This window comes from Raphanus sativus, chromosome 6, assembly GCF_000801105.2.
Source record: "Raphanus sativus cultivar WK10039 chromosome 6, ASM80110v3, whole genome shotgun sequence".
NCBI lineage: Eukaryota > Viridiplantae > Streptophyta > Magnoliopsida > Brassicales > Brassicaceae > Raphanus > Raphanus sativus.
Window position 1 is genome coordinate 20,258,414 of NC_079516.1, and position 27,109 is coordinate 20,285,522.

Consider the following 27,109-nt stretch of genomic DNA (forward strand, 5'->3'; position numbering starts at 1 on the left):
TCTTATGGACAGTTGAGGGGATACATCTTTTTCTTTGTGTTCTAAGTGTCCAAATCTACCACATACACTTGGAATCTATCTGTACTCAACATCCACCAAAAATATATTACCTTGTTTATCATCTAAAGTAATTTATTTTGGGAAAAGTTTGTCAAATTAAACTTCAACTAACAAGTTTGCTTCGCCCAGACTAGTCCGATCAAGACGAAGTTTATGCATTTGCATTGGCTCACCAAGTCAAGTTTATACCTGACCGAGACCTAATCTTGAGTAGCAACAGTCTGGTATGTTTTTAAGGGTTACCCACACCGAAATTGTAGATACCTCAGGAACTTTGAGAGAATGCACTGGTTTCCAAGGTGAAACGAATAACAAGCAATCATCAACATGCCATACACCTCTCTGAACTACCCATTGCTGAGTTCATTCATGGAGAATGTGAAACATATAAGACGTCTCATTTATCTTACGGTATTCTATCCTGCAAATTCTTCTCCACAACCTATTCACTACAACATGGATTAAATCTCCAGGAGGAAGATATCAACGATGGAAATATCCTATGATATACTCTTTCTTATTCTTTGGTCCAAAATTTAATACCTGAGAAGAGATTGTTATCTGAGGAGTTCCATCAAGCCGGAAAGTAGGATTAGCCACTCAATAATGTTTTCTGGTAGCAGGATTCAATCTGGCAGCCCATGCAAAACTTAGAGTTTCATCAGTCTTAAGTTTTGGAACAGGAATTTTCTGAACCAAAATACATGGAAACTCTCTTACAACAATTTGTTGACCTCCTTTCTTCTGGTTTTGCCCAATTTCATCAGTTAGTGTTGGCCAGAAGGAATCAAGTAAATTGTTGAGGTACTGCAAGTCAAAACTTGATGGCATTGCTGGCATTGGAAGAGTAGCAGGCTGCTCAAAAGCTAGATGGTTTCCCCATGCTCCTATTGATGGAACGAAAGCGATTGGTGGGTTAGATGATAGCTCTTCATCATCCACCAGTGTTCCGATTAAGGCTTCATCTACCATTGCAGTTTCATTGGGGGTTGGCTACGGGCAGGCTTGTATTTTTCACAGTGGAAAAGGCCAGCAAGGAATCATTAGAGAGTATCAGTCACCGGAGGGCCAGAAATTTGAGATGAAGGTATGAGCTTGGCGTCAACTTCATCAGGTATCGATGAGGATTTAACCACATGAAGGCTTGGATTCATTGCAGCAGTTTCTGGCGAGGAACCATGAGAGAGATTGGTCACCGGAGGAGCTTCGTTATGGCCAGTAGTTTCAGACGGAGGTGAGCTTGTCGTCAACTTTAATCGGAGGTTTGAGATCAATGATTAAGGATCAGGAGAGAGTTAATATGATAGCACGCTGGGTTCACTGAGAGCAGATTGTCACTTATAAACTAAATAATCCTTGTAATATGTTCTAATTTTGTAAGTATAAAAAGGAATTTGTACAAAGACCTCATCCTTTTAATTTAAAATATGACCTTAAATCTAATTAAAATTTACTAAAGTTATATGTGGGCTTAGTTTTTGATTGGAAAATTATTTGCAAAATCATCACTACAATGAAGGAGAGAGACAAAAGCTGATGATAACACTGGAACATCTATCATACTATATATTAATTGAGCTCTCTTAATTTACTTTTGTTTATATTTAGTTCATAGGTAAAATATTTAAAAATTGTTATCATCTGTTTGTGATGATTAGGCTTGGGAGTTTTATCCGACATCCGGACTCAATCCGAGATCCAATCCGGACTCGATCCGAGATCCGATCCGGATCCGCTCTGAAAATACTGATATCCGAAGGGGCCGGATCCGGATTTGGATGGTAAAATGTTGGATCCGTCAAAACCGGATCCGGATAAGATATCTTGATTTTTGGTCCGGATATCCGGATCCGTAATTTTTATAAATAATTATTTTGAAAATATTAATATCTATATAAAAACTAATTTTATTTATTATATTTTCATTTTTATAATAATATATATATAAATTTAATATAAAATTTGTAATAACATACATAATAATAATTATAAACATTATATTTTTTTCTTTTTAAATTATTATTAATATTTTTTTTATATATTTAATATTATTTTTATTTATTTTAAGGTTTAAAATCCAGATCCGGATATCCGCCGGATATTATAATTTTTAGAAGGATATCCGACATCCAGATATCCGAGAACCTCGGATCCGAATAAGGGTAGTAAAATCACGGATTCGCCAGATAAGGATCCGGATACTTCGAAATTTCCCGGATACCCGATCCGTCCCACCCCTAGTGATGATTGTTATTAATTATTTTATTTTAATTAGATCTAAGCATAAAACCAGTTCTAGAACCAATTAATACATAAGGAAAAGGATTTGTTCTAGAAACAAATATAACTTCTCTCTCTTTAACCTCTGCCTTCTCTCTTGGTTTTCTCCGACTGATTTCACCGTTTCGCCGACTCCGGCTGCTTCCATAGAGCCAAAGTCGATCATGTTTTTGTTTATTGATCTTCCCAGACATAGTAGTGGTTTGTGTTATTTTCCCTTCAGATTGGGTTTTGTTTTGAAACCTTGTGTTGTTTTCAATGGGTTTTCATGTCGATTTTGAGCTCTCTTTGGCTCACATCTGGGTTCGATCTTAGACTCTCTTGATCTATCGAGATAGTTTATACCGGTTTGTGAGTTGTCTCGCTCCTTGCCATCAACTTTAAGATTTGATCGAGATCTTCCCTTCCATATGGCTACAGTTATGACATTTTGGTGAAATCCTTTTCGTCATCATCTTTCTGGTTGAAGACTTATGAACTGAAATTTTTCTGTCTCCTGGATCTGAAGCTTTGTTCTCTAATTCGTCTAGGTTATTCATCATAGGAGGAGTCACAAGCCGGAGGGTTATACTCATGGATGGCTTCCTAGCCTTGTCTCGTTTCAAATAAGCTCTATCTAATATGCATGCTTTATCTTATTATGTGTTTTGTAAAGGTTTCTTTTAATATGTCACTTGCCTTTTATTTTAGATCGATTAGTTTAGCTCTGTCTCCGGGAACCTTTATTTGGTTCGCCGGCTTCTGTTTCTACCGGAATTCGTGGCAATCTCCGGATTATGTAACTGGTTTATTTTATTATAACTAGTGTTTAAAAAACCAATTAATACAAGTTACTAAAACAACACAAATAATATTACAAATAATTTTATTTATCGTAATTAGTTGCAGAACTGTAGAAAGAATAAATAAAGATTCATCAATTTGTTTATTTTATCAATTATTTATATATAATTTATAAAATACTTCAATATATCTTTGTCGAAATAAATATATTGGTTGTATAGTCTTATATAAATAGTTATATTTGTGTATAAGGCACTACTAGAACTTTTAGAATCATTTATAAACATTTTTAAAATATTTTTATTTACTTACAAAATCATTTATTAGAGTTTCTAAATCATTTATAAGAGTTTTATAATATTTTATAAATATGTATAGACATAAATTGTTTTGTAAATACAACTAAATCTATTTATAATTGTATAAATGTATATTTATAATGATTTCTAATCATATATAATTATTTCAAGTTCTTATTATTATATTTTAAAATGTAATTTAATTCAAGTGACTTTTGATTACTCCAATGAAGTCTTAAAATTATTATTATTTTGATCTAATTTTATATTTTATTCATTATTAAATCAAATATCTTCAACTTTTAGACTGGAGTACCTTAATAAGATTTAAAAAATATTTTTAGTGTTGGATTGTATTATGAAGTCATGTAAACAAATAGTTATAATAAAAGTGAACCACAAAAACTTATAAAATTAATAATTATTGTTTATAAATTTTTATTAATATATTTATAATTGTATTAATGTATATTTATAAGGATTTATAAAGCATGTAAAATTGTGTCATGCCTTTTATTATATAATAAAATTTAAGCTGTTTTATTTGTTTTTGGTAATATGAAGGTAGAAATCTTAAAATATTGTTATAATTTCAATAGTTGATGATTTTAGTATTTTATTTATGCTTCTCAGTTTTAAAAGAAAAAGTAATTATGCAGTCAGTTATCTGCAATTTTTAGATTTGAATACCTTATTAATATAAAAAATTTGAACATTTTAAGCATATCCTAAAATTACTTTTTGTCAGACATTTGAAAGAAAGACATAAAATAAAAATTAATTTTATTAAAACTAAAATAAATTAAAACAAAAAAACAAAAAAATAAGTAAATCAAATCAGCAAGCCGATGTTGGAGTTATAGAAACCTTTGGCCCCGGGCGGTTGGTTGGGAGCCATGCGGATTCGATAACAGGGAATTTACAGTTAATTCAGACTTTATTGGATGCTCAGAATGTGAAGATTATTGAAAGTATACCTTTGAGTCGGACTCAGGCACTTGACATAGATTGTTGGCACTTCACTGATACTGGACAATACACAGTTAAATCTGGATATTAAGTGGAACGAGTTTATCCCGATAGAGTAAACATGCTGCCAGAGTATGGCCCCATGGTATCTTCCCTAAAGGCCTTTTTGGAAAGTACGTTGCCCACTAAAAATAAAGCATTTCTTATGGCAGATGGTCTCACGATGTATAGCGGTCAGGAAATTTGCGATCAAGAGGAATTCAAGGTGATATATTTTGCGTCCATTGTGGGGGCACCTGAGGAATCTATAAATCATGTGTTCTTTGAATTTTCACCAGCGATTCAAGTCTGGGAACTCTCAAGGATCCCATCAAATCCATATATATTTCCTACGAAGTCACTTTTCGCAAATATGTATCTTCTGTTTTGGCGAGTTTCCCAAGCAAAAGAATCATCATCACTTTGCATAGATCTTATGGTACATTTGGAAAGGAAGAAACAACAAAAATTTTAGCGACATAAATTTTTATCCTCGAGATACTCTCAAATTGGCAGAACATAATCTTTGATTTGGCTTTAGGCACAAGCTTCACTTACACAAAGATTGGACCATACTTGATCTGAAGATGAAGCAATTTTACCTACTATACCTGGGAGATGGTGTTGGATCATGGAAAGTTCAGGAAAGATTCTCGAGACAAGGGTGGTAGTACACTTGAAAATTTTGACAGTTTGATGGGGGCAAAGAACACTAGGGCCAGTCAGTCCCCACTTCACTCAGAAATTGAGGCGCTCGGACAATGGAATGTATGGAAAATTTACCAATTTAATGTTACGTTTGCAACAAATTGCTCACAATTGGTGAATATGGTTTCAGAATCAAAAGAATGACCAACTTTTGCAAATTAATTGGATGACATAAAGATCCTGAGAGGCAATTTCCAGTTTCCACAACACAGATTTTATTTATATACCCCATATACACAAAATTTAAGGGAAGACAGTCTTGCACGCAATATCAGAAAGCAGCTGTCATTTGTTGTCCATATGGTTGTGGAGCTATCAATTTGGTTTGCAAAGTCTATATGAATCTGTTTAAGTCGATGACAAAAAAATAACCCTTGGCCATCATCCTGGAGCTACACAAATGCTTTGTTTTTTCTTCTTGAATGCTAAATACAATACAAGTTAAAATAGCATGGTTTGTTGCTTGTCAAACTCACTTTTGAAGCGACCACATATTGGATTTCGAGAGAAAGCAACATAAAGAAGAATCAGCAAGCCTCATCACTCGGTAAGAGAAATATCAAAATCACTCATAATCATATCAACAACCAAAAAAGTTACAAAAATCAGAGCTAACAGAAACTGAGGATGAAACACCAGTCCATTGGGTAATACCCTTAAGAACTCCAAGCCAGTTCGAAATCACTGTTTTAGAAAACAATCAATTTTGATCTTCTAAACAATTTCTCTGGGTTTGTTTTTGTACACTCTTTTTATTGATATATGAATATTACATTTCAGCAAAAGAGGAAAAACGTAAAGAAAAATATAATATAATTGAAAATTATAAAGAGAATGTATTCATTGCCACCATAAAAATGCTTAACTTCTAAGAAAAGGATATAGCTCATACCTTACATCACAGTTGGTACCTAAAACTCTCGCTCCTTCTTTAACTTCCCCGTTCTTGAAAAGGGTAGTGATACTCCATATCAAACAACTTTTACAATCTAATGTTAGTCCTACACACTGCACCATTGCATACAATTTATTTTTCCCTATTTTCTTTTTCCCTGCCGCGTAAAATATGAGGCTGAGGCCGCCATTGGTGGTTTTCCTGACTTTGAGTGTTAGCTCATAGAAAAAATCAATCGCCCTTTTGGCGAACAATGTTGCATCCCCTCTCACATTATTTGGGTTGTGCATTGAAAAAATATTCTTGAAATTAGTCTTGATTGGAACTTCTTCTTTGATCATACTAACACGGAGAAAACATTGGTCATACCATATTATTCCACCTTTGTTCCTTGGACACCTCTTAAGAAACTGCAATATATAACCATATACGTTTTGTATCATTTCAAGTGATGATTTAATATGCAAGTGAAAGATTTATTCTCCGAATTATTTGTATAGTAAATAATTATTTGATGATTATGGTAACTGTTACACATTAAAGATTTAAAGAAAACCACACATGAATAAATAATTTGCAGCATAGTTGCATTTAATTAAAGAATCGTCAATACAATTCAGTTTATACACAATATTTAAGATTAATGGTGGTGTTTATATAACTATGGTTGAAAAAGATTTTGGTGTCTAGAAATTTCGGGGTATCCGGGCCCATTAGATCTATGTTTTGACTATCAATGTATGGATCCATGATTTCTGGATAGCCACATATTGAATATCCGTCTAAATATTAATATAGAGGTGGAAATAGACACACATATCTATAAACAATGATAAACAGTTTAGAATAATACTAAACCAATTTTATATGTTATATAAAATTAGGTAAAATATTTTAAAATAAAATAAAATATTTCAGAAAGTAAAACTAATTGGAAAATAACTGTGTAAATTTAATGTTGTTTAATAAATTATTCATAAAATACATTTTAAATATATCTGCTTTTTATTGATCTGAGTTTAATTACATTGACTCGATCTTTCAGATATCTGGATATTCATAGTGGATTTGGAGCCGATCTAATCAAGAACCTTGCTAATTGTCGCATACATATCTATAACAAATGTCAAACTTTGCAAGCTGTTATTATTTCAATTAAATCTATTCTTATTTTTTCACGTAGTCATTTTTTATTTTGGCTCTTACAACATTGAAAAAATGTAATCTTTATATTTAAATGTATTGACGACTCATTTACCTCCGCGATGGCGATAGCAACGCATGCACGACATTTAGAACCATAAGAGTCACCACGGCACTGAAGAGTGGCGGTAACAGAATTTTGAGGTGTTGTTCCAATAGTTGTGTGTGCGAAACCGACATTATTATAAGCACTAGTAGAAATGTGATGGAAGACTTGGTTGAGGTTTTGTTCGAACTCGCTTCCAAAGTTATATTTCCCTTGATTAATGAGGCATTTGTGGTTGAGATAATCATTCGTAAGGTTCAGTGACGAAACACTATGTATGATGAGAAATTGAATGGCCAAAATGGAGAAAGAAAATTGTTTGGATAGAGGATATGAAGATTTCATTATTTTAGATTTTTATTCCTTTTTCAGCAAAATGGTGATTTTGTTAAATGAAGTGTGAGATTGAAATATTTATATTGGAGCCAGAAGGATTTTAATTGATTAGCTCACTGGATAGAAGAGAAAAGAGTGCGTATTTTCAGCGGCGAGAGGGAGGGGCAAAGAAAAAGTCCAAATTTTTAAATGCTTAACTAAGTTGAAACTCCTAGAAATAAAAACGAACTGATACCAAATTTTTAGTGCACCACTTATGAACTAAATGATCTTTGTAATATGTTCTAATTTTGTAAGTATAATAAGAATTTGTAAAAAGACCTTATCTTTTAATTTAAAATATGATCTTAAATAAAATTAAAATTTACTAAAATTATATTTGGGCTTAGGTTTTGTTTGGCAAAGTATTTGCATCTCTTCAAACTCTGTTTCATAGTGGGTTCCAAAATTTAAACACTAGATTCAGCTTATGCTTTTTTCAGCTAAAGCCAAACTAACTTCTGAATTTTCTTTTTGTACCACCATATGACCTGATGCAATACTGAACTGAGCTTGCTCCTTTTCCATTTCTAACTTCCAAATATTCTTTTGACAGATCTTGCTTTGTTTTTTCCACACTTGTTTGGACAGTTAGGAGGAGACATCTTTTTTCTTTGTTTCCTAAGTGTCCACATCAACCACATACACTTGGAATGTACTCAACATCCACCAAACATATACTATACCTTGTTTATCATCTACAACATTCTTTTTGGGAAAGGTCTGTCAAGTTCAACTTCAACTAACAACTTTGCTTCGGCCAAGCTATTCGGATCAAGACGAGATTTATGCGTTTGCATTGGCTCAACAAGTCAAGCTGCTAGATGACCGAGACCTAGTCTTGAGTAGCAACAGTCTGGTACATTCTTAAGGGTTACCCACACCGAGATAGTAGATACCTCATGAAATTTGAGAGAATTCACTGGTTTCCTAGGAGAAATGAATAACAAGCAGTCATCAACATGTCATACACCTCTCTAAACTATCCATTGTCGAGTTCATTCATCAGAAATATGAAACATATAAGACGTCTACCTTATTTTATTTTATTTTTATTTTTGTTCCTAAGCCAAGGTGCTTCTTCTCATTAACCTTAGCATGTCATCAAAATGAGATTATGGGTCTGTGTTGCAGTTCCAACCATCAACGCTTCTAAAGCGTTTGGACTCGTCAATAAGATCACAACCACCAAAAAAGGCACGTCGTTATCATCACCGTTCATCCATCTCCTCACCACTAGCACATCCATCTTCCGCCTTTGATCCAAGTACTCAAATCAAATTAGCACAAGTCAATCTCAAGCTTGCCATTCCACTACCACTTCATTACCACCTTGAGATTGAGGGGGCATATAGAAGGATATAGAGTATTATAGATATTATTAGCAAATATTGTATATTTATTATATAAGATATTACATATATTTGTATCTACATAGATTAGGAAATATCACTAGTATAGATATGTATGTAGTCCAAACTATTATTCTCATGAGAGTCAATATACAATTCTTCCAATCTTATACTCATCATTCTCAATAATCATATCCTGCAAATTCTTCCCCACAACCTATTCAATACAACATGGATTAAACTTCCAGGAGAAAGATAACAACGATGGAAATGTCCTATGATATACTCTTCTTATTCTCTGGTCCTAAATTTAATACCTAAGATGGGATGGTTATCTGAGGAGTTCCATCAAGCCGGAAAGTATTAGCCACTCGATAAAGTTTTCTGGTAGTAGGATTCATTCTGGCAGCCTATGGAAACCTTATAGTTCCATCATTCGTAAGTTCTGGAACAGGAATTTTCTGAATCAGAATACATGGAAACTCTCTTGCAGCAATTTTTAATCCATTTCTTCTGGTTTTTCCCAATTCCAGCAGTTAGTGTTGGCCAGAAAGAATCCAGTAAATTGTTGAGGTACTGCGGGCCAAAACCCGATAGCGTTGCTGGCGTTGGAGAAATAGCAGGCTGTTCAAAAGCTAGAGGTTTGGCCCATGATCCTACTGATGGAATGAAATCAATTGGTGGGTTAGATTATAGATCTTGATCATTCACAAGTGTGCCGATTAAGGCTTCATCTACCAATGTAGTTTCATTGGGGATCAGTACAGGAAGACTTGTATTTTTTGCTGTGGAACATGCTAGCAAGGAATCATGAGAGAGTTTGGTCACCGGAGGAGCTTCACTTGGACCAGAAAATTGAGATGAAAGTATGAGCTTTGCGTCAACTTCATCGAGGATTGATGAGGATTTTACCACATGAAGGCTTGGATTCGTTGCAGCGGTATCTGGCGAGGAACCATGAGAGAGATTGGTCACCAGAGGAGCTTTGTTATGGCCGGTAGTCTCAGACGAAGGTGTGAGATTGTCGTCAACATTAATCGGAGGTTTGAGATTCAGGATCAGGAGACAGTGAATATGATATAACGCTTGGTTCACTGAGAGTAGACAAGGCCGGACTTTTTGATCGTGGTGGGCGACGCGCTGGGTGACGTCGAAAAACCTGTTTGAAATACGACGACTGTTGATAAAGGAGAGGACTTTTGCTCTTTTTAAAAAAAACTGAATTAGTTAAATTTGTATCAGTTCTCAATTTGTGTGTGTCATCATTGCACATGGACAATGCTAATCTTATATGTATTGTTCCAATTTAATTGGATGTCTCCGAAGGGACAATTCTCATTTTTTTGTATTATCTTAGTAGTTTACTTGTGATCATATTGATATTTTCTATCATTAAATTTGTTTTCATGAGAGATGGACCTCGAACTTTCAGGACCCTATTCAAAATAAAAATGAGTTATCATAGTTTTTATAATAAAAAGTAACATCAAAAATAATTGTAGAAATAACTATAGAACAAGGAAAAAATAACAATCTAAACATATACCAACTTTAAAATATAGTACAATAGTCTTCTTAAAAGATAATACATGAACTAAAGATTAATTTTATACTATGATTATGTCTTAATAATATAGATTTTAAAGTACTGTTCAATTCGAAAAAATCACACAAAAGAAAGTTGTATGTTTCTGTTTTAATAAGAAAGATTTAATGATACTATTGAGAGTATATATTTATATAAGATATTCAAAAAAAATATTATCTTATCAAATTGTAGTATGTTTTAAGGGCAATTGAAGTACATATACATAACAACAAAAGAAATTAAATCTATGACCATTACAATTTATTGGCTATGATATTCTATGTATTTATGTATTAATTGCTTTTTTACCCTTGATACCACGCGCATCACATATTATCTTATTCTCTCTGTTATAGTTATAGTTCAGGAACAATTGCATAGCATAAGTTAACCAATCAAGGTAATTCCAGGATAATTTTACAGCATAAAGGGACACATCATAAGTTTCAAAGTTACGAAACTCTGTTTTTTGGGGAAGATGAACAGTACCTTGCGTTATATGTTTCATACTATTTTTAAATTACAGTATAGTATGATACTCTTTTCTTTCTCTTCTGTTGCAATTTGTATCTACTTCTCTCCTTCCTGATTCTTCTTACTCACTACTTGATCAGTTACACTATTTTGTCCTCCAACACCGTCGCCACTCATCATCTCTCTCTTTAAAAAATATTTAGAGAATTTCATATATACTAATTTCATATATGTATAACATAGTCACATAATGGATAAGAGTTTGGGTTTAAGGTTCAGGGTTTGGGTTTAAAATATATGGTTTGGGTATATGGTTGGGTTTAGGTTTGGGTATATGATTTGGGTTTAGGGTATATGGTTTGGGTTTATGATTTGGGATTAAGGTTTGAGTTTAGGGTATATGGTTTGGATTTAAGGTTCATAGTTTGGGTTTAGGGTTTATGATTTGGGGTTTAAGGTATATGGTTTGGTTTAGGGTTTGGGTTAAGGGTATACAAATTGGGTTTAGGGTATATGGTTATGGTTTAGGGTTTGGGTTTAGAGTTTAGGGTATATGAGTATGGTTTAGGTTTTTTTTTAGGGTTTAGGGTATATGGTTTGTTTTAGGGTTTATGGTTTGGGTTTAGGGTATATGGTTTGGGTTTAAGGTTTAGGTTTTAGGATTTGGGTTTAGGTTTTAAGATTTGGGTTTAGGGTTTAGGATTGGATTTAGGGTTTAAGGTATATGGATTTGTGTTTGTTTATTTGTTTTTCTCTATATACTATATGATATTTTAGTATTTACTCTTTCTCTCTCTCTCTTTCTTTCTCTCTCTCCCCGTCCCTTCATCTTGTGCTTGCTCTCTTTTTTTTTTAACAAACACTTCAAACATTATATTCTTTGGTAAATGTTGAATGACTGTATAGGTAATAACAACTACGATACTATAACTTTTATAGTATAGTATGGCTTATTGATACACCTCACAACTTTTTGTTTATTGTCGGGTGTCCTATAGCACTTTTCTCCATCCATTTCCAAATTGGATCCGTTTCTTTTTTGTTACAAAAACTACTGTACACCACTTGGAACTTGTGCAACAAGAGATAGGGAGTTTAAACATATTGTAATTAAAAGTCATTTGTGTGTCTAATAATACGACCATTCTACATTGAATATAGTATAGAACAACGCAATTAAGCATATGGATATCACCTTCCATCTGCATTCACACGCGCACACGCTTGAAGGGTTATTTTCGTCAATTTTGGATAAAACATGTCACTTCCATGGATTCATACTTCATACTGTTGCATGGCTATATTCTCTATTTTGTTGCCCTTTATGAATATCCCACAAATTCTCCCATGTTTTAAACTGGTCTAACTTACAACTATTTTTTTTTGAACAACATAAATGGTCTAACTCACAATATATTTGTGTTGGTCTAACTCACAACATAAATCTATTAATTTACCAAGTACTAGATCTTGACCCGCGCTTTGGAAGCGCGGAATATTTTATGATGAAAAAATTCACTAATAACTTAACAAATATTTTGGTAATTTTTAAAGAGTGTGTATTTAAAATATTTTTGCATTTAAATCAGTGTTTTTAAATTCAACCCGATTGTGATTATACGGTTAATCCGGAGATCTGACAATTCAATTTAAGTTTTTTAAAAATTCATATTAAAAAAATCAATAAAACCCGAGACTAACCAATTGAACTGATGGATGACCGATATATAATCTAATTTGATTTAAATTGTAATATTTTCATAATTTGTAATCTTATAATCCAAATTTTAAAGTTCATTATTTTGCAATTTATGAAATTATGACGTTTCTAGAAAATTTTAAAGAGAAAATGATAGATATAAAATAACTAAAATTAATTATTGTATTGTTTGGAAACATTGATAATAGTATAAAAATATATTGTTTGGAAACATTGATAGTAGTATAAAGAAATAAGTATATTATTTGGAAACATGGATAGTAGTATAAAGAAAGGAACATTAATGATTTAATATAGGTTTAACTATAAAGTATAAAGGTGTATTTAATTTAAAAACTTACAAAATAAATGTTAAGTCCAACAAAATGTTTCTGTTTTAATAAGATAGATTAAATTATAGAAATTCTTCTTTATGTTTAATAAAAAGGAAAAACAAAAGTGGACTTACCAAAACAGAGTCAAAAGAGGCTTCAATGCGAACCATGCACGCTTGATTCAGTTAACTATATAAAAAAAATAAGCAAACAAATCTAAAGTATAATTGTAAATTAAAAAAGCCTGAAAAAGATGGCGGTATAATTTTCCCTCCAAATTCGAAACATTTTCATGAATGGACTCAATCCCACCTTCTTCCCTCCAAATCCTTTCCCAAATCCTCCCCCTTTTCGCTATCTTCCTCCTAAATTTCGAAACCTTCACCAATTTTTGGAGCCAATTTCGAAAATTTCTCCTTCAATTATCACCTTCGAATCCATCTCCCCCAAAACAAAACCCTACCTTCTTCTCCTCCTCCTCATCCACTCTCCTCGCTTTCTTCAGAAAATTCAATCTAGCTTTATTGTCAATGGACTCGAGTGATCCACCACCACCGTCTCCTAAAATCGAAAACCCAATCAAAACCCTAGACGACGAGTCTTCCCCCACCGCTCCGATCCGAGCCCTCGTTGCTCACTCCCTCGCTCTCTCCTCACCAATTCGCCAGATCCAACACGAATCTCCCTCTGATAAAACCCCTTCTTCAGCCGATAACGAGTACAGACCTTCTCAGATTCCCTCTGACGACAACGACAAGAGTTACATCCCCAGTTTCGAATATCTCAGCGACGACGACGATCACAAGATGGAGCCTCCAGAGCCCTTCTCATGGTCGTATCTGAAGAACGAACCCACTGGTGTTGTATGTATCCCATTTAACCCTTTTCTTTAAATCTTATTTTAGTTTCAATCACAAAACAGTTAAATCAATTTTTTTTGTTTTTGTTTTTATCAGGGCGCTGGTTTGTATAACTCAGGCAACACTTGTTTCATAGCTTCTGTCTTACAGTGCTTCACTCATACTGTGCCTCTTCTTGACGCTCTTCGCTCTTACAAGTATCAAGATCCTTGCTACTGTAAGACGATTGTGTGTTTATTATGATCTGGTTTTAGTTAAGTGTCTTGATTTGCTCATTTTTGATCGTTTTTTTTTTGTTTTTTTTTCAGGTGGAAATGAGAGTTTCTGTGTTTTGAAGTCTCTCAGAGATCATATTGAGCTTGCTTTAAGGTCTTCTGGATATGATCTACAGATCCATCGGTTTCGTGATAACATTAATTGTAACTTTCTCTACTCCTAATTTGCATTAGCTTTTGTGTTTTTAGGTTTCTTTTATATGGAACGGTTTTAATCCTGAAACCACTATAGATTTCTCTCCTGACTTCCAGATTAACAACCAAGAAGACGCTCATGAGTTTCTACAGTCCTTTTTGGATAAGTTAGAGAGATGTTCTCTGAATCTCACTAGTAGAAATACGCCTGGAGCTGTTGTCTCTTCTCAAGGTGTTAACATCGTTGACAATGTCTTTGGTGGACGTCTCGTTAGTAAGGTAACAAAGTTTATTTTATTAACATATATGATTTATCTACCGTTTAAAGCAGAGTTTCATATTATATGTTTTTGTTTTTTCCTTTCCAGCTTCGTTGCTGCAACTGCAACTCCTTTTCAGAGATATTTGAACCGTCTGTAGGATGGAGTCTTGAGATTGACGATGTGGAAGATCTTTCAAGCGCTCTAGAGTCTTTCACATGTGTTGAAAAACTGGAGGACCAGCTTACGTGTGATGACTGTAAAGAGAAAGTCTCAAAGGAGAAGCAACTTAAGTTCGATAAGCTGCCTCTTGTTGCCACGTTCCATTTGAAGAGGTTTAAGAACGATGGAGTCTATATGGAGAAGATCTTCAAGGATGTCAAGTTCCCTTTGGAGTTGGATATGCTTCCTTACATGAGCAGTAACGAAAATCCTGAAGTAAGTGAAAAAACTTTACTGACCCTGAGATTAATCATGTCTTAGTCTTAACATCTGATTATGTTCTTGTTTTTTTTTTTTAAATCCAGGTTTCGACAAAGTACTATCTCTATGCCATGGTGGAGCATCTCGGGAGTGGAGTACATTTTGGCCATTACTCATCTTATGTGAGATCTGCTCCTGGGACATGGCACCATTTTGATGACGCAAAGGTGAAAATATAAGCTAACTAGTGGTATCATTTTGATTTGTGTGGTTTAGTTCTTTTCTGAAGGTGTTTGCCTTTTGCAGGTAAGGAGAATCAGTGAAGAATGTGTTCTATCAAAGACCGCTTATATGTTGTTCTACGCAAGAGAAGGAACTCCTTGGTTCTCTACTGCTTTTGAAGAGCTGAAGACGTTATATGAAGCTACTCCGATAAGTTTCTCGCCCACGTCGGTGCTTGAGACCACCTGTAGAGAGGAGAGTAATGCCAACAAAGCATTTAATGGCTCGGTGGGAGTATCGATCCCGGGTGGAAGTTACTCAGATTACCGTTGTGATGAGGCACAAGATGAAGTGTTTCATTCAGCGGAGCCTATCAGTTACGACACATCTTTTGCCTTTGAGTCACCACCAAAGGCTGATGAATCTGGGAGACCGTTTGCTGAGACCTCTCACCAAGAAGAGGTTACTCTGTATCCAGCTGGCAAGAGAGCTACTACCATTGACGCTTCTGAGGTCAAGATTCAAGAGCAAGACCCATCTCCAAAACGAAAAGGTAAATTACAATGCTCCAGCACGAGACTAACACGAGGGTTATCTGATATTTAGTTGAGACTTGGCTCTAATGCTGTGTTTTGTGTGATTCTTTGTACAGCTGCTGAGAGAGCTACCACTGGTGAAGAAGCTTATCTGCCTAAGCCCAAGATTCAAAAACCAAATTCTTTTGCAAAACGCCAAGGTACTATTATAGTCTACTATGTGTTTTTGTTAGCTTTTGAGAAACATTGAAAGATCACGAGTCTGAGTGTGTGTGCAATTTTGTAAACAGGAACATTTCAGATTCAACGTGAGCATTTGCAAAACAATAAGAAAGAAGGAACTCCCCAAACAAAGCCGATTAGAAGCACTGTTACCACTGCTTCTGTTGCAGATCCGAAGGAGAAAGAACATGCTATTCAATATCTCAGGAACACGCCTTCATCCCGCTCTCGAATGCTGGCTGCAGCTATAGGTGTTGAGGTCAAGAAGAAGAATATCTCTAACATCAGAAGATCAAATCTTCACAGGAATCTCTCTGAACGGCCATCAAATTGAAGTTTGGGATTAAAGCTACTCTGTTCAACTTTCTTTACTTGATATGACGAGTTTTCATTAGTTTTTTTCTTTGTTTGGGGTTTTCTTGTGTATATCACTCTTATCAAATTTTGTAAAGCTCCAACCAAAAATCTATATAAAGATTGATGTTTTTTTCAACTGTAAAATCACAAATATTCAGTTATTAGGAAATAAAACGTTTAGTAATTAAAACAAAATGTTTTAAATTGTATATCCTTGCATCCACAAATCATCCTTTATCTCCAGCCTTTCTTTGTTTGGTTATATATCTAGATATTATGCACATTTCACAACTTTCTCATTGTTTAATATTTAATTTACAATTTGATTTTTTTTTCTAATAAACTACTTAGTTTCAAAAGTTTATATAAAAGTAAATCTTATATTATTTATTTATTTGCATTAAACTTCTAAAATGAAAACATTAGAGTATCCTCATTGTTTGCTTTTTTCAACAAGGATATCTAATGAAAATAATGCTAATAGTTGTAATTTAATTTAGTTAATATTTAAATTTATAAAATAAAATAAAATTAAAACAATTATAAAATTACATGTTTTAAATTTCATATTTTGTTGCATCTCTTGTATGAAAGCATATCACTTTATTACATTGGACACCTATTTTTTTCCTATGAGATTCAAGTAGGATATCACGGATCAAATATGTTATTAGTAACCAAGGCCAATCTAGAGAACAAATCATTCAAACTTTCGATTAGGGTATCCGATCAAAAAGGCATATTTTAGTTTTATTTTTATTAATGTTTATGAATAAAGATAATTAATTATTGAATTAGTTAAATTATTACTATTAGACATCGTTGGTTATGTTAATTTGAAGGCATAATGTTTGAATCTGAAAATTTCTTTAAAATGATATGTATTTAAATATAATTGGATCATTTATTCATGGAACTAAAATTGCTAGGAGAATCAATGCTAGAACATGTTAGAAAGCCTACTAAAAATTACTTTTATTATTTTTAAACATGGAGGATTTTCTCTTAATATACATAAATTGCTTTGTGTGTACTGTCGAAAATCTAATATGGACTACCACATTTCAAAGAAGTTTTTTGAAACAAAAATTGATAAATAATTATTTTGGTATAATCTGTCCTACAAGAAATGACCTAAATTGATTTTGTTATCAATTGAGACTGCTATGGTAAAGATTTGATTACATTTGTTTAAGTAATGATTTTGCATGGAATGCTTATATCACCATCATTTTTTTACGAAATATCATCAACTCTGAAATAGTTTTTAAATAAATATTAGATTTTTTACAGCGCTAATTATTTTTATTGTTTTATTTACAAATTGATCGATAAGTTTTTTTTTTTAACTATATAAAATGTTATATGATCAAGTTTCAATTATGCGGATCTGTTGTTTGTTATTATATAAAAAGTGCGAGTATATGAATTGTAGATTATTTTTATAAGTTAAACATAAACCATATGATTAAATTATATATAATAAAAAAATTTATAGTGTGTACAATACGAGAAAAAAATTATTTTACAATGTTTCGTACAATCGTTTTTTGTTTCTAAATAAGTTAAACAATTTTTTTACACGGAACTTTTACTTGAGAAAGATTTTATAATTTAACAATTATATTTTCCATAAGATATTTCAAAACATTTAAAAAGGTCCAAGTTTTTTTTAGTTTTGTGATAAAATCATAAAATAATTAGTTAGAAAATTTCAATATCTAATATTACTTTTTAAAATTATTGTAGATTTTAATTTATTGTTATTATCAAAAACGTTTATGGACTATAAAATGAATTATATATAAACATAACCTATTTAAATGTATTAGAGGTCCAAAAACCGAAAAAATACTAATATCATTAATGAAATATTTAATTTGTTTATAAATTAAAGATAATTTTGGAAAATTTAAATATTTTATTAAGGGCATAAAATGAAAATGATCCTCTTTTAGTGGGTATTGATAAGTAGGCCAAAAAAGGACAGAGATATTTATTTATTTTAAACTTTTTTGTCGACGAGATATTTGTAAAATACGAGAATAATCAGATAGAAAATTCCAAGAAAAGGCCAAGGGGAAGGAAGGGTTTCTCGAACGGTCAAATGCAACGCATCTTAGGTACGGACTTTAGGTTTGGGGTTAGGTTTGGTTTAAAACGAAGGCAATAATAAGGCTCGGAGTTTAGGTTGGTTTAGTCGACATTGTGAGTATAAGAACGACTCTTTCTAATTGATCTTTAGCTTCTTCTCTCTAAACCCACTCTGCAAGAAACCCATCTCTCTCGCCTTCCCTTTCTCACATTCTCTATCTAAAACCCTTTTATCTATTTCGACAAAAGTTCTTGCACGGACTCTGAAAAAGCCAGATCCTTTACTGCATTCAAGAAATGGCGATTGAAGACCACAAGAACCCAAATCAAGACATCATGCCTAAGAGCAGAAGAATCAGAGTACGTTCAAGTACATTTACATTCTTGACTCTGTTTTCCATTGTTCACTCTGTTTTGCAATGTCTGCTCGCAATGCTCTTCGAATTCTACTGAATCCATTATCGATTCTAAGATTTGGGTTCTTACAATTGAATTGAAAATTCGACTGGAAACAAGAAAAGTTTTGGTCTTTCCAAAATTTATCATCAGATTTTTAAATTCCAGTTTCTACTGAAAATGCTCTGTTTTGTGTATAAAAGAACGTGAGAGTCAATGCTCTGTTTTGTTGACATGTGGAAGCAATGGTGTTTCTGTTAGATTAACGAGTGCTCTCGTTAATGTCTTTTTTCTATTCTCAGGGTGTTGGTGGAACAGAGGAAGAAGAGAATCAATGGCCTCCATGGCTGAAACCGTTACTGAAAGAACAATTCTTTGTTCAATGCAACGTTCATGGAGACTCATCTAAAAACGAATGCAACATGTATTGTTTGGACTGCACTAATGGCGGCTCCCTTTGCCCTCTCTGTCTTGAACACCACAAGGATCATCGTACCATCCAGGTGCGTTGCGTTTCAAAGATCCTGTTTAGATTGCATTTGGCGAAAATTCTGATATTGAATGTTACTGTTCTTGATTTGGGCGCAGATAAGGAGATCGTCGTATCACGATGTGATAAGGGTCAACGAGATTCAGATGCAGTTAGATATAACGAGCGTTCAGACGTATGTGATCAACAGCGCAAAGGTTGTGTTTTTGAATGAAAGGCCTCAGCTTGGGCGCGTTAAAGTTACTAATGCCTGCGATGTCTGTTCTCGTGGCCTTATTGACGATTGCTTTTGCTTCTGCTCTCTTGGCTGCAAGGTACATTACCCGATCATTCTTGTTCTGTTTTTTTATCTCTTTTGGTGATAAAAAGAACGAAACTTTGGTGTTAGTTGGGTTATAATCTATGAGTTGAAGTCCTCTGTTTTTGTGAATTCTTGTTTTTTTACAGAGAAAAGTGTGAGACTTTTTGATGTGGGTCTTCTTTATGATGGCACTTTTTGGCAATTGGAAATTAATAGGTAGCAGGAACTTCTAGAAGCTTTGAGAAGGTAGTGAAACAGACGCCAACGGAATTAGAGAGTTCAAACAACAGTTCAGGAGTAGAGGATAGCATTCCAAGTCCCAAGAGTTTAACCCTATCAATACCTCAAGTTCCTACTTCTACTTCTTTGAGAAAAAGACTGAGAAAGGGAATACCTTACCGGTCCCCACTGCAGTGAGGTTAGATCGCAAAGAAGCAGAAGATTGTGTTACATTTAAAGGCTCCTTGTTATATATTAGACGTACTCAAAATAGTTGGTTTATAGCACAAAAAAGGGTTTTAACTTGGTCTTACTCCAAAGGAGGGCCGAAGGTTTGTAGTCAAATAATTAGCATTATATATGATATATTCTTGTATATTCTCAATGTGATGATGCAAATGAGGCTAGACAATGAGCAATACAAGACAAGCATAAAAGGTTGAGAGGTTTATGCTCTCACATTCCCCTTTCATTATGTCAAATCTATCTTATTAAAACAGAAACATTCTATTGGACCTAACATTTATTTTGTAAGTTTTTAAATTAAATACACTTTTATACTTTATAGTTAAACCTACATTAAATCACTATTGTTATTTTCTTTATACTACTATCCATGTTTCCAAACAATATACTTATATCTTTATACTACTATCAATGTTTCCAAACAATATACTTTTTATACTACTATCAATGTTTCCAAACAATACAATAATTTATCTTAGTTATTTTATACTGCAAAATAATGAACTTTAAAATTTGGATTATAAGATTACAAATTATGAAACAATTACAATTTAAATCAAATTAGATTACATATCGGTCATCCATCAGTTCAATCGGTTAGTCTCGGGTTTTAGTAATTTTTTTAATATGAATAATTTAAAAACCAAAATTGAATTGTCAGATCTCCGGATTAACCGGTATAATCACAATCGGGTTGAATTTAAAAAAACTGCTTTAAATGCAAAAATATTTTAAATATACACTCTTTTAAAAATACCAAAATATTTATTAAGTTATTAGTGAAATTTTCCATCTTAAAATATTCCGCGCTTCTAAAGCGCGGGTCAAGATCTAGTATATATTAACTAACAAATGTGAAGTTTTGCAAACCCAAACCAAAGAGATTTACAAAAGATTCTTCCAGTTGCATAAAATGTTCTGGTAGTGCATATATATAAAAGGAGACTACATGGGCCAAAAAGTAAAGAAACTAAATACAAGAACACAAGAGTTTTGCCACATCCCTGCCATCCGTATCATGTATAACTCTGCTTATACTTTCTGAAAATATCTTCAGTTTTCGCGTTTCGTAATGCACAACAACCGATTATATAAACGATTATCAACCCAATAAGCGCCATAAGGAGAAAAATATCTGCTTTTACCCAATCTATCTTGAGATTTGCGAGTAAACCAGCTTTGCAAGTATCGCAACTGTAGCACAAAGTGTTTTGATCATTGCTCCATTGTAAACAATCTATATCTATATACAATGCTATGGGACTTATCCAGTATGTAGGGTTCACAAACGTGTAGCCACATTTTGTTGGAGGCTTGCAGCAACCAGACTGAAATTTAAACAAACATTGTTAGATTTAAATATTAATTCTTTTGTTTATAGATTAAAATTAGAAATGAGAGAAATAAAAAACAATTTTTATAAAAGATATTGTGAAAATTTATTTATAACCCCAATTTTAAAACGAAAAAGTAGGTTATATTTGTGAATTGCAACTTTTAAAATCAAATCTAACAGGCAGATCACCAAAATTATATACATTTTGCATTAAGGCCTAGTTTCTTTCATTTTCACTCGATTTACCCTTCTATATCATTCTATTATATTTCATATAGTCTAATTTTCATCGATAAACAAGTTGACACACTGACGCAAAAACAAATAAACAAAAACAAAATGAAGCTAGAAACTTATTAAACAGCCAGAATGACGAAAAATAATTCAGTTTTAAACCCGAATCCGTACTTTTTACATCTTTTCATAGCAAAATAAAGAAGAAATTTCAAATAAACATACTTACTTGAATGGGACTAAGGTAAGCATTGAAGAAATCTTGAGCCAAAGTGAATCTCTGGTTTAAGTCGGGACAAATACTAGTAGTACTCAAACAACTACGAATCTTTTCCCATTTATAAGAACTTTCAACTCGTCGACGTAAGAAACCAGAGAAATCTTCAAGACTATACTCAAGATAAGCTCTGCTTGGTTGTGTACGACCGGAGCCTCTAAGGGTAACCATGTAAATAAATCCGACAAGAACACCTAGAAGTACGATGAGAGCAAGCATGGCGATTAAGTAAACAACGAGAAGCCAAGTGATCCTCCAGAACCCTCCTATGAAACCAGCGAGACCCACAAGAAGTATCAAGATTCCGAGGATTATTACTGGCCATTGAAGAAGCATGACGCAGGAGTTTACTGGTCCGGTGGTGAGCCAGATTCCGGCGCCGATGATCGGAATTGAGAGGAGGACGGAGATGATGTTTATGCAACCGATTACAATGTTGCTCAAAGGCATCTTTTCTTTTGTGTTAATTCTTTGTGGTTCTTGAAATTTGCTTGGTTTGAGAAACAGATTCAGGATAAACGTATTAACTTATAGTGAGAGAGTTCAAATAAATAGCTCAACGACACGAGAGGTGAATAGTGTTATATACAATGTTTTTGTTAGTTGTTAAAGGATTAAGGGTAATAACTCGGAGAGAGATGGAGAGAGTCGCATTTGTGAAGGTGAATTGTATTATATATCAAAGGGGTTAACTATTTGAAAAGAAGGTGGATTAATCATTTCCGTACGTTAGCTATTCTGACTTTATTAACTCTTACAAGAGAAGAAATCAAAATCTATTTATTACATGTTTGAATATAATTTTAGTTTATATTTTCAAAAATTAAACATTGTTATATATGATTTTAGCTAAATCATATATAACAATATAAGTATATGACACAAGAAAAGATATGCTAAGTTTCTTAGTTTATTTAGTATATATTCATATCCAGCTTATATTTAAGGTGAGTAATATATAATCTTTCTTTTTAGTGATTTAAGAATAGTATGAAAGAAATTAGTGTATAAGAGCAGACTAGATACTGTACTGCTGAGACTCAATTTTCAGTGTGCTCTATACATGATCTGGTCTGAAAATAACTCAAGAGCAGAGGTCACGGTAGAAGAGCTGACAAGAAGGATTGGAAAAATGGTTCGCGGGTCTCATCTCTACGCTATGTTGGGAAACATCCTCTTGAATGTCTTTTCGGAAGATGGTTTGAGATAAACTCACCATAAGACGGAAGCAACTCATTCTTTCATTCTTTTATAGCAAAGTTTTGAATAAAAATACAATCCCATCCTTGTAACTAGACCTGGGCAAAAAAAATCAAAACCGAAAAATCGAAGTGGAGCCGAATACCAAAATATCCAAACCGGAATCGAACCGAGAATCCTCAAAACCCGCGTAGTTTCTAGATTCCTATATCCCAAATAAATGAACCGAACCGGAACCAAAGCGAAAACCGAACCAGTATCCAAATATATAAAAATATTAATTATATATACATATAACATAACTAAATATATATTTATAACTAAAATTTTTCTTAAAAGAATCCAAAAAAGTTGAAGATAACTACGTTATTATAAAATCCGAACACCCGAACTATCCAAAAGTGTACGGATAATTTTATCTGAAATATCCAAAGAATCCAAAATATCCAAACTTTTTATCTAAATTATCATAATTATTTGATATTTTATCCTAAATAACCAATATTTTATCCGAACTATCCGAATTAACCGGATCCGAACCGGAACCAAATGAGAACCGAAATTATTTCGGATATTTTCCGGTTCCTAGTTTTATTATCCGAACCGAACTGAATCCGAAATTATCCGAACCGACCAAACCGAAAATAGGTCAATTACTCAGTAGATTTTTTAACCCTCTATCCGAAATATCCGAAACCCGAAATATCCGAACTGGTCCGAACCGGTATCCAAAATGCCCATGCCTAGTTGTAACTACAATTGTAAAGATTACAAGAATTAGCTTTTTTCAATTTTTCTACTGCAGGTTTCCTTTACTATTTTTTATTATTCTTCAATCTTTACATCATTTTTATCACGTTATTTTTTTATTATTTCATTAAAATCCTTTCTAATGTATTTTGTTATTTAAAAAGAAAATTATAACTAAAATAAATTTGTTTCGGTGTAAATAGTATCTCTATAGTTTCTAAATATAGCGTAAATATAAAGAAATGTGTATTTATCAACGAAATATAAAGAGATGTTACGTCTTCTTCTATTTTTTTTTTGTCAACACGTCTTATTCTATTAATAGATAAAAATTAGGAATATATATTTAAAAATAAGAAATAAAAGTGAGTTGAATAGTTTTATATCTAAATGGATTTAAGAAGATACTTATTTTTTCTGGTTTTTGACAAAAATACATTGAAGGGCATCGAACCCCCATTCAGTTATGAGTTCATTCTTATAGTTAAAAAAGTATACAATTATGATTTAAAAATATCGAACAGATTGTAAACTATCCTAATATTAACACTCCTGATGAAGAAATCTCTTCGAAAATGAAGGGAACTGTTTTTGTGCATATCACAAGGATCACCACAAATCAAACCATGCTACCCAACACGTGTATTCTCTCTGTATCCTCGCCTGCCACGTCAAGCACTTTACTCTGCCACGTGACCGATTTTATACAGAGATATATGCTGGTTCTATGCGCCGTGTAGCTATGTGCGCGGGTATAAGTGGCCATGAACGGGTTGTGTCAACTAGTCTCTTCGTCAAGGGTCTTATCATCGAACTTCAGATTTTCCTTTTATCAATTTGCGAACAAAACGCATAGATCTTTCCTACCTCACAAGGTAAAAACAAATAGAAAACTATCTCAACTTGTGTGGGTAAGAGCGATGGCGTCTGAAAGGCAAAAACAAGGAGGAGTACAACCTGGCAAAGAGCACGTCATGGACCCAACTCCACAATTCTCTAGCTCAGACTACAAACCCTCCAACAAGCTTCGTGTAACAACCACTTTTATAACTTATACTTTGTAACGATTTTTTTTATCACTTATTCAGAAAACACCATTAGTGTAGTCATGAATATTCCATAAATAATGGACGTTCAATATTCGTTTTTTATTTGACGTATGCTTTAGAAATATGATTTTGTTAGATATTCACGATCTTCATCTAGATTGACATTTAGTCTTTCAGCTAGATAAATTTAAAACACTTAAAGAAACCAAATCCTAGTTTATTTAGCATATGGTTCGTTGTGTTTTAACGTCCCATATCCTAGTATTATAATTGCGTTTTTTTTATTAATTTTAAGTCTTGGTTAATCTAACTTTGTAAGTTTGTAATAAATGCATACACAGGGAAAAGTGGCGTTGATTACAGGAGGAGACTCTGGGATTGGTAGAGCCGTGAGTTGCTGTTTTTCACTGGAAGGTGCCACAGTGGCTTTCACTTATGTGAAGGGGAAGGAGGAAAAAGACGCGAAGGAGACGCTTCAAATGTTGAAGGATGCAAAAACATCGGAGGCTAAGGATCCGATAGCTATTCCAACGGATTTAGGATTCGATAAGAACTGCAAGATGGTCGTTGACGATGTCGTTAATGCGTTTGGACGCATTGATGTCTTGATCAATAACGCAGCAGAGCAGTATGAGAGCAGCTCGATCGAACAGATTGATGAGGCTAGACTGGAACGTGTTTTCCGCACAAACATTTTCTCTTACTTCTTCCTCACTAGGTCAATCATATTCAGACGCGTGGCTTTTGTTTTTAATAAGTCCCATGTGCGATGGTCACTGATTATTTTTCTTGTTAATTGTTAGGCATGCGTTGAAGCACATGAAGGAAGGAAGCAGCATAATTAATATAACATCCGTGAACGCTTACAAGGGAAACGCATCGCTTCTCGATTACACCGCTACGAAAGGAGCGATTGTGGCGTTTACTCGTGGGCTCGCACTTCAGCTCGCTGAGAAAGGCATTCGTGTGAATGGTGTGGCACCTGGTCCGATATGGACTCCCCTTATCCCAGCCTCATTTAATGAGGAGAAAATCAAGAATTTTGGGTCTGAGGTCCCGATGAAACGAGCCGGCCAGCCTATTGAGGTGGCACCTTCCTATGTTTTCTTGGCTTGTAATCATTGTTCATCTTACTTCACCGGTCAAGTTCTTCACCCTAACGGTAATTATTTTTTCATTGACTTATATGTCAGTATTATTGGTAAGAAATTGACGAAGTTTGTTTTAACTTGCTGTTTCCATGTTTCTATTTGTAAAGGAGGAGCGGTTGTCAATGCCTAAGGCACGCTGCGATCTTCTTTAAACGTCTATGGTTCAATATGCTTATATAAAGGTCATGGTGTCGTTGGGGCAGTTCTTGCATGTCTGTAATACATGAATTCTGTACGTGTTGTCTGGTTGTAGCAAATTAAAAGTGACTGAAATAAAAAGTTCTTCTGTTAAGATTTTCGATTTGACCTTTAACTTAGCACTAGATTTTGAGGATTGGAGGATTTTTTTTCCCCAACTTGAATAAATATAATGAGAAAAGCCATGGGCCATGATTACAAATGAAATCATACTGATAAGGTGTGGAATGTATACGCAAGAAGGGAGAATATAGAGAAAGAAAGAAGAGTTATTGAGGAGCTGGAGGTTGAACCGGGTTAGTCTTTTATTCAATGACCAAACTGTAAAGAGAGAGAGATAAATAAAGAGGGGAGGGAAAATAACTTTATCGACACAATTGAAAGGTTGTTTTCTTGTGGAATTTTGGCTCGACAACTCATCGTGCTTGAGAGATTGATACTTTACAGTTTATCAATAAAAAAAGTATTTTTTTTTTTATTTTGTTCTATCAATTGGTGCGTAGTGATCTCGATCGAACATCGGAATCACGAGGGAGAAGGAAGCGTATCAGAGAATCGGTGAAATTTATTCGTCGTTGGCTGATTTCCAAGGGAAATTTGAGTTTCTCAATGGCTGTTATCATCGAATCAAGGTACAGCTACGGATCAAGCTGTCAGAAGATATCCCGAGACAACGTTGAGGCGAACAAAGACAGTGAAGCGAATCTGATGCATGTTGATTCAAGGTTGGGGAATGTTAAACAGAAGCTCGGTTTCATGGATACGACTAGGCC

At 33.6% G+C, this 27,109-nt stretch overlaps 5 protein-coding genes and 1 non-coding gene across 6 annotated transcripts; 3 read left to right on the forward strand and 3 right to left on the reverse strand.

Moving 5' to 3' along the window:
* Positions 1 to 5,999: 5,999 nt before the first annotated feature.
* LOC108830862 (cysteine-rich repeat secretory protein 34-like) lies at positions 6,000 to 7,627 on the reverse strand. Its single transcript, XM_018604432.2, has 2 exons — positions 7,292 to 7,627; positions 6,000 to 6,443 (listed from the first exon to the last, which is right to left on the reverse strand). Exons 1-2 carry the CDS (start codon positions 7,625 to 7,627, stop codon positions 6,000 to 6,002), a joined length of 780 nt encoding a protein of 259 aa, XP_018459934.1.
* A 2,609-nt stretch (positions 7,628 to 10,236) lies between these two features.
* Positions 10,237 to 10,339, reverse strand: LOC130497144 (U6 spliceosomal RNA). The gene has a single exon (XR_008936157.1). It is a non-coding gene; the product is annotated as a U6 spliceosomal RNA (small nuclear RNA).
* A 3,047-nt stretch (positions 10,340 to 13,386) lies between these two features.
* On the forward strand, positions 13,387 to 16,531 carry LOC108830856 (ubiquitin carboxyl-terminal hydrolase 21). Its single transcript, XM_018604426.2, has 9 exons — positions 13,387 to 13,968; positions 14,062 to 14,182; positions 14,274 to 14,384; positions 14,473 to 14,654; positions 14,744 to 15,073; positions 15,163 to 15,285; positions 15,365 to 15,833; positions 15,933 to 16,016; positions 16,107 to 16,531. The coding sequence occupies exons 1-9, from the start codon at positions 13,402 to 13,404 to the stop codon at positions 16,370 to 16,372; spliced, it is 2,253 nt and encodes a 750-aa protein (XP_018459928.2). The 5' UTR covers positions 13,387 to 13,401; the 3' UTR covers positions 16,373 to 16,531.
* A 2,125-nt stretch (positions 16,532 to 18,656) lies between these two features.
* LOC108830861 (protein RGF1 INDUCIBLE TRANSCRIPTION FACTOR 1) lies at positions 18,657 to 20,280 on the forward strand. Its single transcript, XM_018604431.2, has 4 exons — positions 18,657 to 18,849; positions 19,188 to 19,388; positions 19,474 to 19,689; positions 19,893 to 20,280. Exons 1-4 carry the CDS (start codon positions 18,787 to 18,789, stop codon positions 20,091 to 20,093), a joined length of 681 nt encoding a protein of 226 aa, XP_018459933.1. The 5' UTR covers positions 18,657 to 18,786; the 3' UTR covers positions 20,094 to 20,280.
* An 877-nt stretch (positions 20,281 to 21,157) lies between these two features.
* LOC108830867 (protein TORNADO 2-like) lies at positions 21,158 to 22,438 on the reverse strand. The gene is made up of 2 exons (XM_018604436.1): positions 21,941 to 22,438; positions 21,158 to 21,469 (listed from the first exon to the last, which is right to left on the reverse strand). Exons 1-2 carry the CDS (start codon positions 22,436 to 22,438, stop codon positions 21,158 to 21,160), a joined length of 810 nt encoding a protein of 269 aa, XP_018459938.1.
* Positions 22,439 to 24,675: 2,237 nt separating this feature from the next.
* Positions 24,676 to 26,434, forward strand: LOC108830864 (NADPH-dependent aldehyde reductase 1, chloroplastic). Its single transcript, XM_018604434.2, has 4 exons — positions 24,676 to 24,969; positions 25,329 to 25,705; positions 25,791 to 26,149; positions 26,246 to 26,434. The coding sequence occupies exons 1-4, from the start codon at positions 24,703 to 24,705 to the stop codon at positions 26,266 to 26,268; spliced, it is 1,026 nt and encodes a 341-aa protein (XP_018459936.1). The 5' UTR covers positions 24,676 to 24,702; the 3' UTR covers positions 26,269 to 26,434.
* The last annotated feature ends 675 nt before the right edge of the window (positions 26,435 to 27,109 follow it).

Coding starts and splice junctions, on each gene's coding strand:
- LOC108830862 (XM_018604432.2), bottom strand. CDS start 7,627: ATGAAATCTTCATATCCTCTATCCAAACAATTTTCTTTCTCCATTTTG. Junction 6,444..7,291: donor TTGCTATCGCCATCGCGGAG/GTAAATGAGTCG, acceptor TATATATTGCAG/TTTCTTAAGAGGTGTCCAAG.
- LOC108830856 (XM_018604426.2), top strand. CDS start 13,402: ATGGACTCAATCCCACCTTCTTCCCTCCAAATCCTTTCCCAAATCCTC. Junction 15,834..15,932: donor CCCATCTCCAAAACGAAAAG/GTAAATTACAAT, acceptor TTCTTTGTACAG/CTGCTGAGAGAGCTACCACT. Junction 16,017..16,106: donor TTCTTTTGCAAAACGCCAAG/GTACTATTATAG, acceptor TTTTGTAAACAG/GAACATTTCAGATTCAACGT.
- LOC108830861 (XM_018604431.2), top strand. CDS start 18,787: ATGGCGATTGAAGACCACAAGAACCCAAATCAAGACATCATGCCTAAG. Junction 19,389..19,473: donor AGGATCATCGTACCATCCAG/GTGCGTTGCGTT, acceptor ATTTGGGCGCAG/ATAAGGAGATCGTCGTATCA. Junction 19,690..19,892: donor TCTGCTCTCTTGGCTGCAAG/GTACATTACCCG, acceptor GGAAATTAATAG/GTAGCAGGAACTTCTAGAAG.
- LOC108830867 (XM_018604436.1), bottom strand. CDS start 22,438: ATGCCTTTGAGCAACATTGTAATCGGTTGCATAAACATCATCTCCGTC. Junction 21,470..21,940: donor CTTACCTTAGTCCCATTCAA/GTAAGTATGTTT, acceptor TTTAAATTTCAG/TCTGGTTGCTGCAAGCCTCC.
- LOC108830864 (XM_018604434.2), top strand. CDS start 24,703: ATGAACGGGTTGTGTCAACTAGTCTCTTCGTCAAGGGTCTTATCATCG. Junction 24,970..25,328: donor AACCCTCCAACAAGCTTCGT/GTAACAACCACT, acceptor ATGCATACACAG/GGAAAAGTGGCGTTGATTAC. Junction 26,150..26,245: donor TCAAGTTCTTCACCCTAACG/GTAATTATTTTT, acceptor CTATTTGTAAAG/GAGGAGCGGTTGTCAATGCC.